General features: G+C 33.1%; 2 protein-coding genes across 4 annotated transcripts; one reads left to right on the top strand and one right to left on the bottom strand.

The window, feature by feature from the left end:
• Positions 1–1,245: 1,245 nt before the first annotated feature.
• On the top strand, positions 1,246–7,081 carry LOC123207375 (carbonic anhydrase 2-like). 3 transcript variants are annotated; one of them, XM_044624760.1, is made up of 10 exons: positions 1,246–1,361; positions 1,487–1,574; positions 3,516–3,577; positions 3,727–3,867; positions 4,157–4,205; positions 4,673–4,789; positions 4,877–4,930; positions 5,318–5,403; positions 6,177–6,282; positions 6,715–7,081. In XM_044624760.1, the coding sequence occupies exons 2-10, from the start codon at positions 1,515–1,517 to the stop codon at positions 6,877–6,879; spliced, it is 840 nt and encodes a 279-aa protein (XP_044480695.1). In that variant the 5' UTR covers positions 1,246–1,361; positions 1,487–1,514; the 3' UTR covers positions 6,880–7,081. The 3 variants fall into 3 exon arrangements, with proteins under 3 accessions (XP_044480695.1, XP_044480697.1, XP_044480696.1); XM_044624762.1 differs by lacking the exons at positions 1,246–1,361; positions 1,487–1,574 and adding exons at positions 2,979–3,215; positions 3,318–3,353; XM_044624761.1 differs by lacking the exons at positions 1,246–1,361; positions 1,487–1,574 and adding an exon at positions 2,980–3,215.
• Positions 7,082–10,081: 3,000 nt separating this feature from the next.
• On the bottom strand, positions 10,082–11,274 carry LOC123207372 (transcription factor WER-like). The gene is made up of 3 exons (XM_044624758.1): positions 10,882–11,274; positions 10,612–10,741; positions 10,082–10,505 (listed from the first exon to the last, which is right to left on the bottom strand). Exons 1-3 carry the CDS (start codon positions 11,102–11,104, stop codon positions 10,154–10,156), a joined length of 705 nt encoding a protein of 234 aa, XP_044480693.1. The 5' UTR covers positions 11,105–11,274; the 3' UTR covers positions 10,082–10,153.
• Positions 11,275–12,165: the final 891 nt, after the last annotated feature.

The raw sequence follows: 12,165 nt of genomic DNA, 5'->3' as shown, positions 1-12,165 counted from the left end.
TTGGGTAATATTTTATTACCAAAATATAAAGATTGTCTTGAAGATAGATTATTTAGAAGATTACTGAGTATAAATGCCCTTGAATATAATTATTTTTAAATATTTTTATATTATTTGTCATATTAATTAAAAATAAATTTATTTTTATCTTAAAAAATTAATAAATAATAATATAATTATAATAAACTCATGTTACCTTAGTAATCTTTAAATACCTAAGGTGAAAGTGGTAATCAGATTATCACATATATTATCTGTCACGTCAGTATTGGTAATAAAAGATTACTGTAATCTTTTATTACTGACAAACTAAACAAAGGAATAAAAGATATATTACCAAGGTAATTTTAAAATCCCTCGACCAAACGCCTCCTAAATGTATTTTCAATTTAATAATTAGTTAAGAAAAGGTAAAATAATCATAATTTAATTGAAAAAGATAACTCTTTTGTTCTTAAAAAAAATTGTAATATTAATATTACTTAAATAATTTTTTAGGATACATTTGGTTCAGAATAATCTTTATTTTTCAATTATCCCAAAAATCTTAACTTACCAAAAAAAATATATCTTTTAGTAATAAAAGTTCTAACAATTTTTTATTACCAAATTGATATTAAAAAATCAGTTTAATAATTTTAATTTTGTTATAAGTTAATCTTTATTTATTAAATTTTTATAACAAAAATTTTATTGTTTTTAATTAACATAATAAGTAATATAAAAAATTTTAATATATTATTAACATAGAAAATATTTTAAAATATACATAAAATAAATTTTAAAAATATTTAAATAAAATAATATTTTGGTATTATTTTATTACTATCAATTAAATGTAATAATTATTTATGTATCTTAATTTAAATAAATATAATAATGATAATAATTTTATAATTAATATATAATAATATTCTAATTAATTTATTATGATTTTTTTTATAATAATAACTATGCAAACTAAATGTGTTTTACTACCCCTATTATTTGACGTGTCAATTTAATAATACATAAAAGATAAATTAGCAAAATAATTAAAGATTTTTCCAAAATTCTCAAATTATAAATTGTTAAAATTGTAAGTAAGAAGTTTATTTTGGGTGAGGGTGACGACGAAGAAGATGAAGTAATCTTCAACCTGCAGCAAGAGATTCCCATCTACAAGTTAAAAGCCCTTGTTAACACACCTTTCGCTTTCTTTATCCTCGACGTGCTGTTCGCATTCACCCTCTCAATTCTTCGGTTAAATTCTTATCCAATATGACGGCTGTGACCAATTTAATTCATTTGCTCTGTCATTTTGAGTCCTTTCCTGGTTAGTCCCATCCATCAAAAGCCAGCCATTTGTGGCTTCCACTTCGGTACACTTTTTTCCTCTCCTCTTTCTCTATTCCCACAGAATATATAATATTTATATATATTTCGCAAGCTCCAACTCTCATTAGTGAAGATTATTACTGAGTTGAATTTCTGGTGTGTTGAACAGGTGAAAAGAAAGGATATAGAAGAGAAAGATGGCCTCAAAATTCAGCAAGTGTATGATGCTATGCTGCGTAGGAAAGCCCTCGCCCCCGGTAACATCTCTAACTGCTACCTTGATTAATGGATTTTAATTGCATTTGATTTGAAGATAATGGGTTGTGGTCAACTCATCCGGTCCCAGAATAAGAAATTTAAATAAGAACAAAAAAATTAATGATTAATTAAAACGTATTAGCGGGACCTAATTGACTTTTTTGCTTGATGATGTCTAGAAATTGCACAATTTTCATATAAAAAACACTTTTATTTTAATTGGGAATGGTGAAGGTTGGGATGGGACCTCAAACTCTGGTAAAATCTGAACTGCCGATTTAATTGACCGGCCTATGTTGGCTGCCGAGACTTGTTTTTACCTTCTCTAATCCGGAAGCAGTCTTTGGGGCCAAAACGCGTAAAATGCACCACTCTTTTCTACATTGCTTCCTTTTTGCCAGAAAATGTTGAAAATATTTTAAGCGAATTCATTTATTAAAAGAAGAAATGACTGCATCACCATTTTCCTTTTTTTTTTTTTTTTAAATTAAAAAGTATTTATTTATTCAACCATAGTAATTTTAATAATTAAAGTTTATTTTATTACTTTATAGACCATAATAAATTATTATTCTAATAAATACAAATAAATATAATTTCATCCTACATATTTTATCTTTTTTTAAAATTTTTTTTTCTATTTTTTGTCCTCAACAATTTCACTAACCCTATCTCAACATTTGTAAAAAATTGAGACATAATTAAATTCTATCAATCATGCGAGATTATAAAATCTCAAATAAATATAATATTATTTTATATTTGAAATCTTTTCTTTTTACCTCTTACAACTTTTTATGAATTTTATTTTTAACATAAAAAGATTTTACAGTTTACACTTTATATGTCTTTCCTCATCTCTCTTCATTATCATCTTTAGTCTCACCCTTTGTTCAACAATTTCACTAACTCCATCTAAACTTGGTATAAATTAGGGACATCATCAAATTCTATCAGTCAAGCAAGATTACGAAATCTCAAATATATCTAATTCTCATCAATTTTACTCTTACCATAAAGAGACTTTACTGTTCATATTTCGCTCCTCTTCTCACACGTACGTGCCAGAAAAGACAGAAGCCGAAACTATGCATTAATAGATTGTTTGGTAAGGAGGTCATGCGTGAAATAATCAACGCCAATCTTCACATGCCACCGCTTAGATCTCAACACGTGGCCATCGCACACCGTAATCCCCGCTAACAACTCATAAATGGGGTCTGCTGTTTTGTTTTCTATATTTTCAGTTACACCTTCACTTAATCCCCTAAATAACCGAGAGGTTAAAACATTGAGTGCCCATCTCAACAACATAATCCAATGGCCACTTCCTTCTTAATTGCTAAATCGAGTTTAAATTAATTATAGTTTAATTTTAATTAAATATAATTAGGACGTCTAGACACAAGACAACCTGAGGAAGTAGTAGTCTCTTGTCCGGATTCAACCCGCAATAATGAAGATTGAGTCCTCATTCCATGCCATAACTGATCAAGTTCATCAATATAAATAGGGCTGTTCCGCAACATAGTTTTACACTCAAAACTCAGTGTTGTTTGGGCTCGTGAAAAGGAGTGCCATAACTGGTTAATTATTTCTCAGCAACAACTCAAAGCCAGCCGAATCTCGGAGAAAAAAAGGTTCCTTTTGCGTCGATCCCGATTCTGATCATTCTGTATATATAATATTGCACTTTCTCCTTTTCTTTCCATTCACGATCAATCTTCTTCTTCTTCTTAAAGTTAACCTCTCTCTTTCAATTAACCTTCATCAACCGTGTGAGTAACTATTGTTGTTATCTGAACTTTTTGCTATATTATCTATCTCATCTCTGGTAAATTTCGAAGAATAGTTCTTTTGGAAATCGATTGGTGAAAGAAATTGTCTAAACTGTTTTTTTATATTGAAAAGTGAACTAATATATCTCTAATAAATCACAGACAAAAGACATGGGGAAAGACTCGTACGATGAGGCCATTGCAGCACTGAGCAAGCTCCTCAGGTACCATACTGTTACTTCGGAAATTCGGAATAATTCGTGTCCTTTACGTCCTCTCCGGGCGTAGCTGATCATCAGCCGTTTCTTATGTGGAGACTTTTTTACTTGGTTATCGTTGTTGACTGACGGCTCTGATTTTTCGTCAATTATAGTGAACAAAGCAACCTCGAAGGCATCGCCGCCGCAAAAATCAAGCAGTTAACGGCGGAGTTAGAGACCGTCGGTTCGAATGGTTTCAATCCGGATGAGAGGATTCAAACCGGGTTCAATCTCTTTAAGAAGGAGAAATATGAGTAAGTGGATACGTAACATACGTTGGTACTGGATCCGGAACCTTCTTTGCCGGTCCAAGAATATGCTGTTTAACTTTTTTTTCACTTGAACCTTTTTACCGTAATTACCCTTTCGTGTTCCCAAAATGGTTATCAGTGTTTTCATTAATGAGAGCAATTTCGTAAATATCATTTAAACATATCAAATATTTTCAGAAGGTGAAAATAATAAAATAATTACCAAATTTATGTAGATTTTGCCACGTGTACTACTTATATTCAGAATCTGATGTTGTGATACTATATACAGGAAAAATCCCGAGTTGTTCGCTCAACTTGCCAAAGGGCAGAGCCCCAAGGTTGGTAACCATGGTTTGACAAATTCTTTTTCACATTTTGAATGATGTTGAGGAGAGGTAGTCTCCGTTTCCCATGCCATTCCTTTATGAATTGTAAAATTAATATCAAGCGGACTGTTGAAAGTCTTCTAACATATATTCACATTTACCAATCATTTCTTAAAGTTGACCATGGTCCGTCGTGCAAATCACAATTATTTGTGGTTTGATAATTTGGCCATTAGAGGGGTCCAAAATTGGTGGCTTTAACGGGGTAGCTAAATGTCATAGAATTTAAACCATACACGCCAACCACTTTTGTGGTTTGTGGGTCAATGTAAAGTTGCCTTTGATAGAGAAAGACAAGACTTTCACTTGTCCGTGCCGTTTTATAAAGAAATGTTGCTTTAAAACCCCCGTTTTGATAATGGGTTAACTTTATAATCCTTGACAATGGATGAGCTAACTTGTTTCCAATATGTATACAGTTTATGGTATTTGCTTGCTCAGACTCCCGAGTGTGCCCCTCGCATGTTCTTAATTTTGAACCAGGGGAGGCATTTATGGTTCGAAACATTGCAAGCATGGTCCCACCTTATGACCAGGTTTAACAACTTAATTTATGTGCATGCATCACGCGGTCACACCTACTGATCTGTTTGGTTAACTGGAATAATTTGTTCTTGTTACAGAAAAAATACACAGGAGTGGGGGCGGCCATTGAGTATGCGGTGTTGCATCTGAAGGTTCATATATTATACTTATTTTCCATTGTATTCAACTAAGTTTACACATTATTGGCTTTTTTATATAGGAGGGTTGACTCTTTTTGGTAGTTGGACGGTGAGTGGTGGAGGCAATGTGATGTCTACTCATCAAGAATGCCCCACACGGCTTTGTAATCAAGATAAACTTATATAAAACAACTTTCATTTCTTTGTTTATAGTTTGATGGTCAATATATCTACCTTATCTATTGATAAATTGATAATTCATTGCTGAAAATAACGTCTAAATGGTGCATTCAGTTATAGAATGACCACATATTGTGAATATTCCTGCTTTCTTTTTCTCTTATTTTTGCCGTCTACAACTGGTTTTAAAAGAGAATTAATGTATGATGTACTCACCAGGTGGAGAATATTGTGGTCATTGGACACAGTTGCTGCGGTGGTATAAAAGGGCTTATGTCCATCCCAGATGACGGGACCACTGCTAGGTAAGAACAACTCTATTCCATCTTATCAAACTTAATTGGTTCATGTGCAAATAAATGATAGTAATATACAAAGGATTAAAGAATCAAGTAGTTCTTATTTTAGGTTGATCTTTCAGAGCAAGCTTTTGCATTCCCATGTGAAGTTGTTCAACTTATTCATGACTACTAATTATTAATTGATGAGTATGTTTGGCATTAGTTTAAAGTTGAATAAGAGCAGTTTTTTCGTGCATGGTGGTACCATATTCTTGGGGGCATCCAGAAAGCAAATTAAAGCAAGGAGACAAATTGTAATCTTTCTTTTTAGTTTTCTTTTTGGTACTGAGTTGGCCTTAATAATAAACAAGTTTAGACTTAAGAAAATATTTTGTACTGTGTTTGGTTGCCCTGTAGATATTAGAGAGATGCCTTAAACTTATTTATTAGTTGTTACCCTTTTGTTTTGTCACCTAATTTAGTAGTTAGAAGCAATTTTGGAAGTGCGCCAACCTACCACTTTATTTTTATTTTTCGCCTAACCAAATCTTTTTTAACAATGACAGTGCTTTTCTGAGAGTAATGACAAAGAAGGCCTAAATTTCTTTTCAAATACCAACATCTTAACATGGCTGTATGGAGTTTAGCAGACATGAATTCCCATTATTGGGAAAACGTGTGTCAACCAACTTTTTTATAGGATAATTTAAGTTAATGATTCAACTAGAAATAGGGGCTAAAGCCTAAGCGTGAGCTCAGAAACTTACTAACATTTGCTCTATATGTTGCACTTTCAGTGATTTCATTGAGGATTGGGTCAAAATCTGTTCATCTGCAAAGTCTAAGGTGAAAACAGAGTGCAGCGATTTGAGTTTTGAGGAGCAGTGCAAAAACTGTGAAAAGGTAAGTTGCATTATAAACTGGACTGCATATGTTGTCCATCTTGAATTTAGGTTTATGTTAGTCTAGGTCCCTGTATAACCTCCTTGGAAGGCGGGTTCCAAAATAGTTTAATTAAGTTAAGTTGTGGGCTTTGGTTTCTCAATGCTAATAATCTACCGACAACTTGGCTTGAATTTAATTTCTCTCGACATTGCAGTTGAGAGTAAGCCATGTGGAACGTAGAACAAGACTGAATCTCATTTACAACTTGGCATGATAGAAGGAACACTAAACACGATCACATGCATATGTACCTCACTGCTTAAAAAAACAAAAAAATATTAAAAAAAGTTGTTGGTTTTGAGATCCATGAAGTTGGGAATTTGATCTGAACATTATCATATTCTTTTTATTACAGTGTTAATGTTGTGCTTAAATGCCACCAAAATGCAGGAGGCTGTGAATGTATCATTAGGCAACCTGTTGACATATCCATTTGTGAGAGACAGAGTGGTGAAGAAGACCCTGGCTTTGAAGGGTGCACATTACGATTTTGTCCATGGAAGTTTCGAGCTTTGGGATCTTGACATCAAAATTTCACCAACTACTGCCGCGTGAGCATTCAACATTGTAGTCTTTGCCCTAAATTACTTCGTAGCTTGCTTACAGTGTTACTGTACATTTCGTCTTGAATAATGTTGTGCAAAAGATAAAGATAGTAGGCTGGGTTGTATTTGCCTTGAATAATTGCATGCTTTTCCCCTTTCAAATGCAACTTTAAAAAAGAAAAATCTTATTGCAATCTTTCAAGTTTTGTCTACTTGTTGCTCTTTCAGCGAGATGATGTCTGGTGGTGTAATAGAGCTGGTCCAAGTTCACAATTGCTAGTGTTATACGGCAAACAACTATTGCCCAAGTATCTTTCCGAGAAATGACTAGTTACGGAAGTAGTAGTTTGGGTCTCAACTTACAAATAGATACGCCTGATTTAGAGAATACAATTGATTTGTTGTCTCATGAGGAAAACTTTTCTATGCCTCATAAAGTTATTATTTAATTTTGAATTTACAAATGTAATTACTAAGATTGATAAAGAGATACAAAATTTAGATATTTAATACTCGGTATTAGACGACCATTGTCTATAGTTAAGTAAATAAACTCTTATAAATATTCATCAACTTTTTGCAAGGCTCGTGGTCAAAATCGAGTCATTTTTTATATATATTATGAGGGGTATGAACAAGGCTCCATTAAGGTTAAATTAGTGACTAAGATATGTCCGAAAAGAAACACAAGAATAAACAACAAGATCGAGTATGAACGAGAACAAGACACCCATAACTCACTCAATTTTCTTGCTTTTAATTCCTCTTGGGTCTAAAGTCACTCTATTGATTTTTCTTCAATCTGACCTCTTATAGAAACTAGGACAACTATGAATCAGTTTCCGATGTGCAGAATTCTATTAAGATAAGCATAGGACACATCTTCAACTTAGAGGTTTTAGCAGTTAACCAATATTAAAACATGGTTTATTCTACGAGTGAATGAAGATTTACTTAGACAAGGAGAGAGAGATTTTTGAAAGCTCATTAAATTTTGATTATTAAAGTTAAAAAATAGAATATAAATATATAGTAATAATTTTTTACTATATGCACAATAATAAATTTTAATTTATATTAAATATTTTAATATTGAGAGTATTTTTATCACTTGTCATTAATATCATTCTATTCCTTCGAAATTCAATCTTATAAGTAAAACGGAACCATGATTCACTATCTTTAATACAATTCATTGTTTGAATATGTATCAATTTTGAGGGGCAAACTCGACAGGGCAAAGGGGTCAATTGACCTTTTTGATTTCGAAAATTTTAAAATAATTTTTAATTGATTTTCTTTGATTTTGAAAAATTTTTAAATATAACTCTTAAATTTTTATTTAATCCATTTTAAATTTTATAATTTTTTATTAACTCTTTTTTGTATTATTATCATTCAACCTTAACCCCTAAATTTATTTTTGAATCCGTCATTGCCATTTTCCATTTTCTTCTAAGTCTTTTAGAAGTGAACATAAGCTAAAATTGTAATTCATGGTATAGTATGTATGTGAGAGTGACAAAAACAGTTCATTTTGGTCTGACAAAATTACTCTAGTGGAAAGATCGATAGTGAGATAAAAAGATGGTGGAAAGGTCGATCGATGGTGAGAACAACATCTGGTCATCAGAAAAGGAAGAAAAAATTTTAGGGAAAAAAGTAAATTTTTAAAAATTTAATTATGAGAGAAATTGTTAGTTTTTTTAAACTAATGGAGAGAAATAATATAAATTTTTAAGGTTTAGTGATAAAATAACAATTTTACCTTTATCTTTAATAAAAAATTTTAACAAAAATTATTTTATAGATGAGTATTTAAATTTTTAAAATCCTATAAATGTATATTTGTCTTTACATTAAACCTTGTGTGGAAAATGGTTCTTTGGCCAAATTAGAGTGTATGCAAAGTTAGTTCATAATAACATTGTGTCACGCATTGCTTCGCAGATTCCTTTTCAGTCCCAAGAAAAGGAAATTAAATGTTTGAAGGCGCAATTACAATCCGTATAATACATGGTGCCAAAAACCTCTGTTACGTCTTCATTCTCCATGTTTCCATCCCATTGGATTTATTTATTTATTTATTTTGCTACATGTATGTTTGTAAGCCGTTGTTGGGTGGTAAAACTTAGGGGTGAGCGGTTCTTAATATTTAATTAAAAACTAAGGAACAAGACTTGGAATCGGAATCCGTCTATTCTTGAAAATAGAAATCGAAACCAAAATCAATCAATTCTTGAAAATAAGAATTGGAACTAAACCTTTTTATAATAAATTTTTATTTAGAGCTGAGATGGTCGGTTCCAGATAGGGTTTGGTCCCTGACGGGAACCAATATTTTTAAATTTCTCACAAGGCAAATTTCTTTTTTTTCACTTTAGGAAGGTTTATAATTTGGTGTAAATTCATGTTGTAAAGGTGATATTAAATGAATTTGCCGACTGGAAAATAAGAAAATTAAAAGCAGCAGCAAGAGATGAATTTGCCCATTGAAACATGAGAAAATGAAAAGAAGAAGAAGCAAAAGGGCACATTCTCTCTGCAAAGCAGGAGAGGTGGCTTTCAAAAAATAATGAATTTGAGTCATTGACATTTAATGCAAAGCAAAGGCCATTTAATGATACTCTTCTCGCGACAACATAAAATCTTGGCATGGCTGCTTCCTCTAGTCTTTACCTGCTTGTACTGTTTTTAATAATTTGCCGACTGGAAAGTAAGAAAATTTTCGCCAGCGTTAACAGAGCAAAATAAATTTAGTGTTCATTAATCAATTCATAACTATTGAATCAGATAAATAAATTTTATCTTAATATATCATTAAAAAAAACTTAATTTTATATTCTTTTATACACTAAAATTTGTTATTTGTAATTCAAACTATTCCACCAGGGTGTCTGGTCATTGATTGAGTACTCTGTCTTGGGAATTTCATTACACACGTTCTGGTTTCCGCATTGGTCTTTACAAATCCAAGCATCTTTCTAGTTCTCTTATCAAGAAACTAGGTTACTGACCAGCCCACCCTTGAAAACGATAATACAAATTTGGAGTCTCACTCTGGCTTAAATTATTTGAGGTTTCACGTGAATGGAAACAATACCCAAATACAGACTAATTTAGGATGCATGTGAAATACTTTTATAGTCTTTATTTATAGTTGAAAGCGACCATGAGGATAATTTAACAATATGTAATGCTAACCACAAAAATAAAATGCTAATACCCATCAGATTAAATTAATTAATGACAATAACCAGTTTGTTCCTGGAAAGAAACTAGTTCTAGTTGTTTTGAAAAAATTGATCAAGAGGGTTTTCATCTAGAAATTCCATAAAACATGGGCTGTAAAGATTTAAGTAGAACTCAGTAGGAAACAACAGCGATTCTTTATAGCAGTTGTTGTTCATCATTTCCGGTTCCCAGTTAGATGCCTCAGTAGAATCTTGATTCTCCACGATTTCAGCAGTGTTTTGCATATGTTCAATTTTGTGGGTGTCTTCTGTCTGGAACGACTCTGTTTTCGAGGAGCTCACTTGCTTTTTGATGCCAAGTTTCTTGCGGAGGTGAGTGTTCCAGTGGTTCTTTACTTGATTATCTGTTCGTCCCGGCACCCGCCCGGCGATCAGAGACCACCTGAACAGCATTATTAATCGGTAAACAGCTTATTTTAGACTGTAATGCTACACAATAAACTTGTAATTTATTTACTTTGGATGAACAAAGGAGGAAAAGAACAAACCTATTTCCAAGGAGCTTATGGAGTCTTATAATGAGGTCTTCTTCTTCTTCAGAGAAATCTCCATGTTTCACATTGGGGCTCAGATAGTTCAACCACCTTAACCTGCAGCTCTTCCCACACCTCCTCAAACCTTCTCCCCATGTAACATATCCATCAACAAAAAAAATAAACCAGAGATTATATATCTTCCATATAGTACAGCACTTTAAATAACATACACAGTTCAAGTTCATAACTTTATTAAATGTGACATTTCTTGACACTCCTTACCAGTCAGCTTAGGGATGCGATTCCAGTGCCCTCTTCCATGCAGCCTTATGTGTTCAAGCAGAATCTTGTCCTCCTCCTCTGTCCATAGCCCTTTCTTATACTCATTCCTTGCCACCATCTTTAGTTTCACTGGCAGAGAGTTCTCAACTAGCTCTCCTCTCTTTGGAAGGCCCTGGGATTTTTTAACTCTTTGTTTAGTTTTGGGTAGTTTCACCTGGGGCATGCTTAATTTTTTTTTATCCTGTAGAGCTAGCTACAAGAATACTACCTCAATTATTTATGGCAATGTCCCTTGGGTAGATAGATCTCCTGGCATCATCCTCGTCTTGTAAGTGGAAATCCTGTCGACCACTCACCTTTCTCTACTCTATTAAATTGGACATTCTTTTTATTTTTCCCTTTTAATTCGTGAACCTTGTGAAAATAACAACTCATTTGCCTCCTAAAACTGCTGTTTATTTTGCACTGAATCATTCAGTATATTTTCAATTGGCCAAAGGACTATTTCCCACCTAAGGTATGCTGCATTCCCAAGTTTCGTCTCTTTAACTTTGATAATCTCAAATACCCACCCATTAGTAATTAAAATTAATGATAATAAAGGTAAAATTATCATTTTTTTTCTATAATATTAAAAATAAACTAAAATATAATCTCTTTCTGCCCCCCAAAACTTTAAAAACTAAAAGTTTCCTCTAGCCTAAGTTTTAAAAAATGACAATTTCGCCCTAAGGTTTCGTTTCGAGATCTCCAACGTCATCTCCGGTGCCATTGCTGGCGATCTCTCCCTCCCAAAGCTTACTCTCTCTCCTCCCATTTGGACGTCCAATTGGTGTTGAAAGATCCATGAAAGGCGAAGAGCTTCGTTGGGAAAGGCGAAGAGCTTCGTTGGGGAAGACGAAGCCCAAACGAAGACCAAGGTCGTCTTCGTCTGGGAAGACAGTCGTCTTCCTAAAGGTCTTCTTTTGGGAAGATAATCGTCTTCGTCTTCTCATACGAAGATGACAGCTTCGTCTTCGTCTGAGAGGACGAAAAACTTCGTCTCTCTCGAAGAAGTTCTTCGTCTTCTACGACTCCTCCGACGCCGATCAGGGGTCTAAATGGGTGGAGAGAGGCTGTCAAAGGAAGGGGAAGCTTCAGGACATGCAAAGAACACTCGACCCCGGTGAAATGGATTTAGGAAAGCACGTGCCAGCAATGGAGTCGGAGATGGCACCGGAGATCTCGAAACGAAACCCTAGGGGGAAACTGTCATTTTTTAAAACTTAGGTTAGAAGAAACTTT

This window comes from Mangifera indica, unplaced genomic scaffold (genome assembly GCF_011075055.1).
Source record: "Mangifera indica cultivar Alphonso unplaced genomic scaffold, CATAS_Mindica_2.1 Un_0074, whole genome shotgun sequence".
Taxonomy (NCBI): Eukaryota; Viridiplantae; Streptophyta; class Magnoliopsida; order Sapindales; family Anacardiaceae; genus Mangifera; species Mangifera indica.
The sequence above is the reverse complement of the archived record's forward strand: the minus strand, read 5'-3'. Positions and strand labels throughout refer to the sequence as shown.

What these genes read in the sequence shown, in the direction of transcription:
- LOC123207372 (XM_044624758.1), bottom strand. Translation starts at nt 11,104, where the DNA reads ATGCCCCAGGTGAAACTACCCAAAACTAAACAAAGAGTTAAAAAATCC. An exon ending in TCGCATCCCTAAGCTGACTG is followed by an intron (nt 10,742 to 10,881) that starts GTAAGGAGTGTC and finishes CATGGGGAGAAG; the next exon opens with GTTTGAGGAGGTGTGGGAAG. An exon ending in CATAAGCTCCTTGGAAATAG is followed by an intron (nt 10,506 to 10,611) that starts GTTTGTTCTTTT and finishes AATGCTGTTCAG; the next exon opens with GTGGTCTCTGATCGCCGGGC.
- LOC123207375 (XM_044624760.1), top strand. Translation starts at nt 1,515, where the DNA reads ATGGCCTCAAAATTCAGCAAGTGTATGATGCTATGCTGCGTAGGAAAG. An exon ending in TTTAAGAAGGAGAAATATGA is followed by an intron (nt 3,868 to 4,156) that starts GTAAGTGGATAC and finishes TACTATATACAG; the next exon opens with GAAAAATCCCGAGTTGTTCG. An exon ending in TGGTCCCACCTTATGACCAG is followed by an intron (nt 4,790 to 4,876) that starts GTTTAACAACTT and finishes TTCTTGTTACAG; the next exon opens with AAAAAATACACAGGAGTGGG.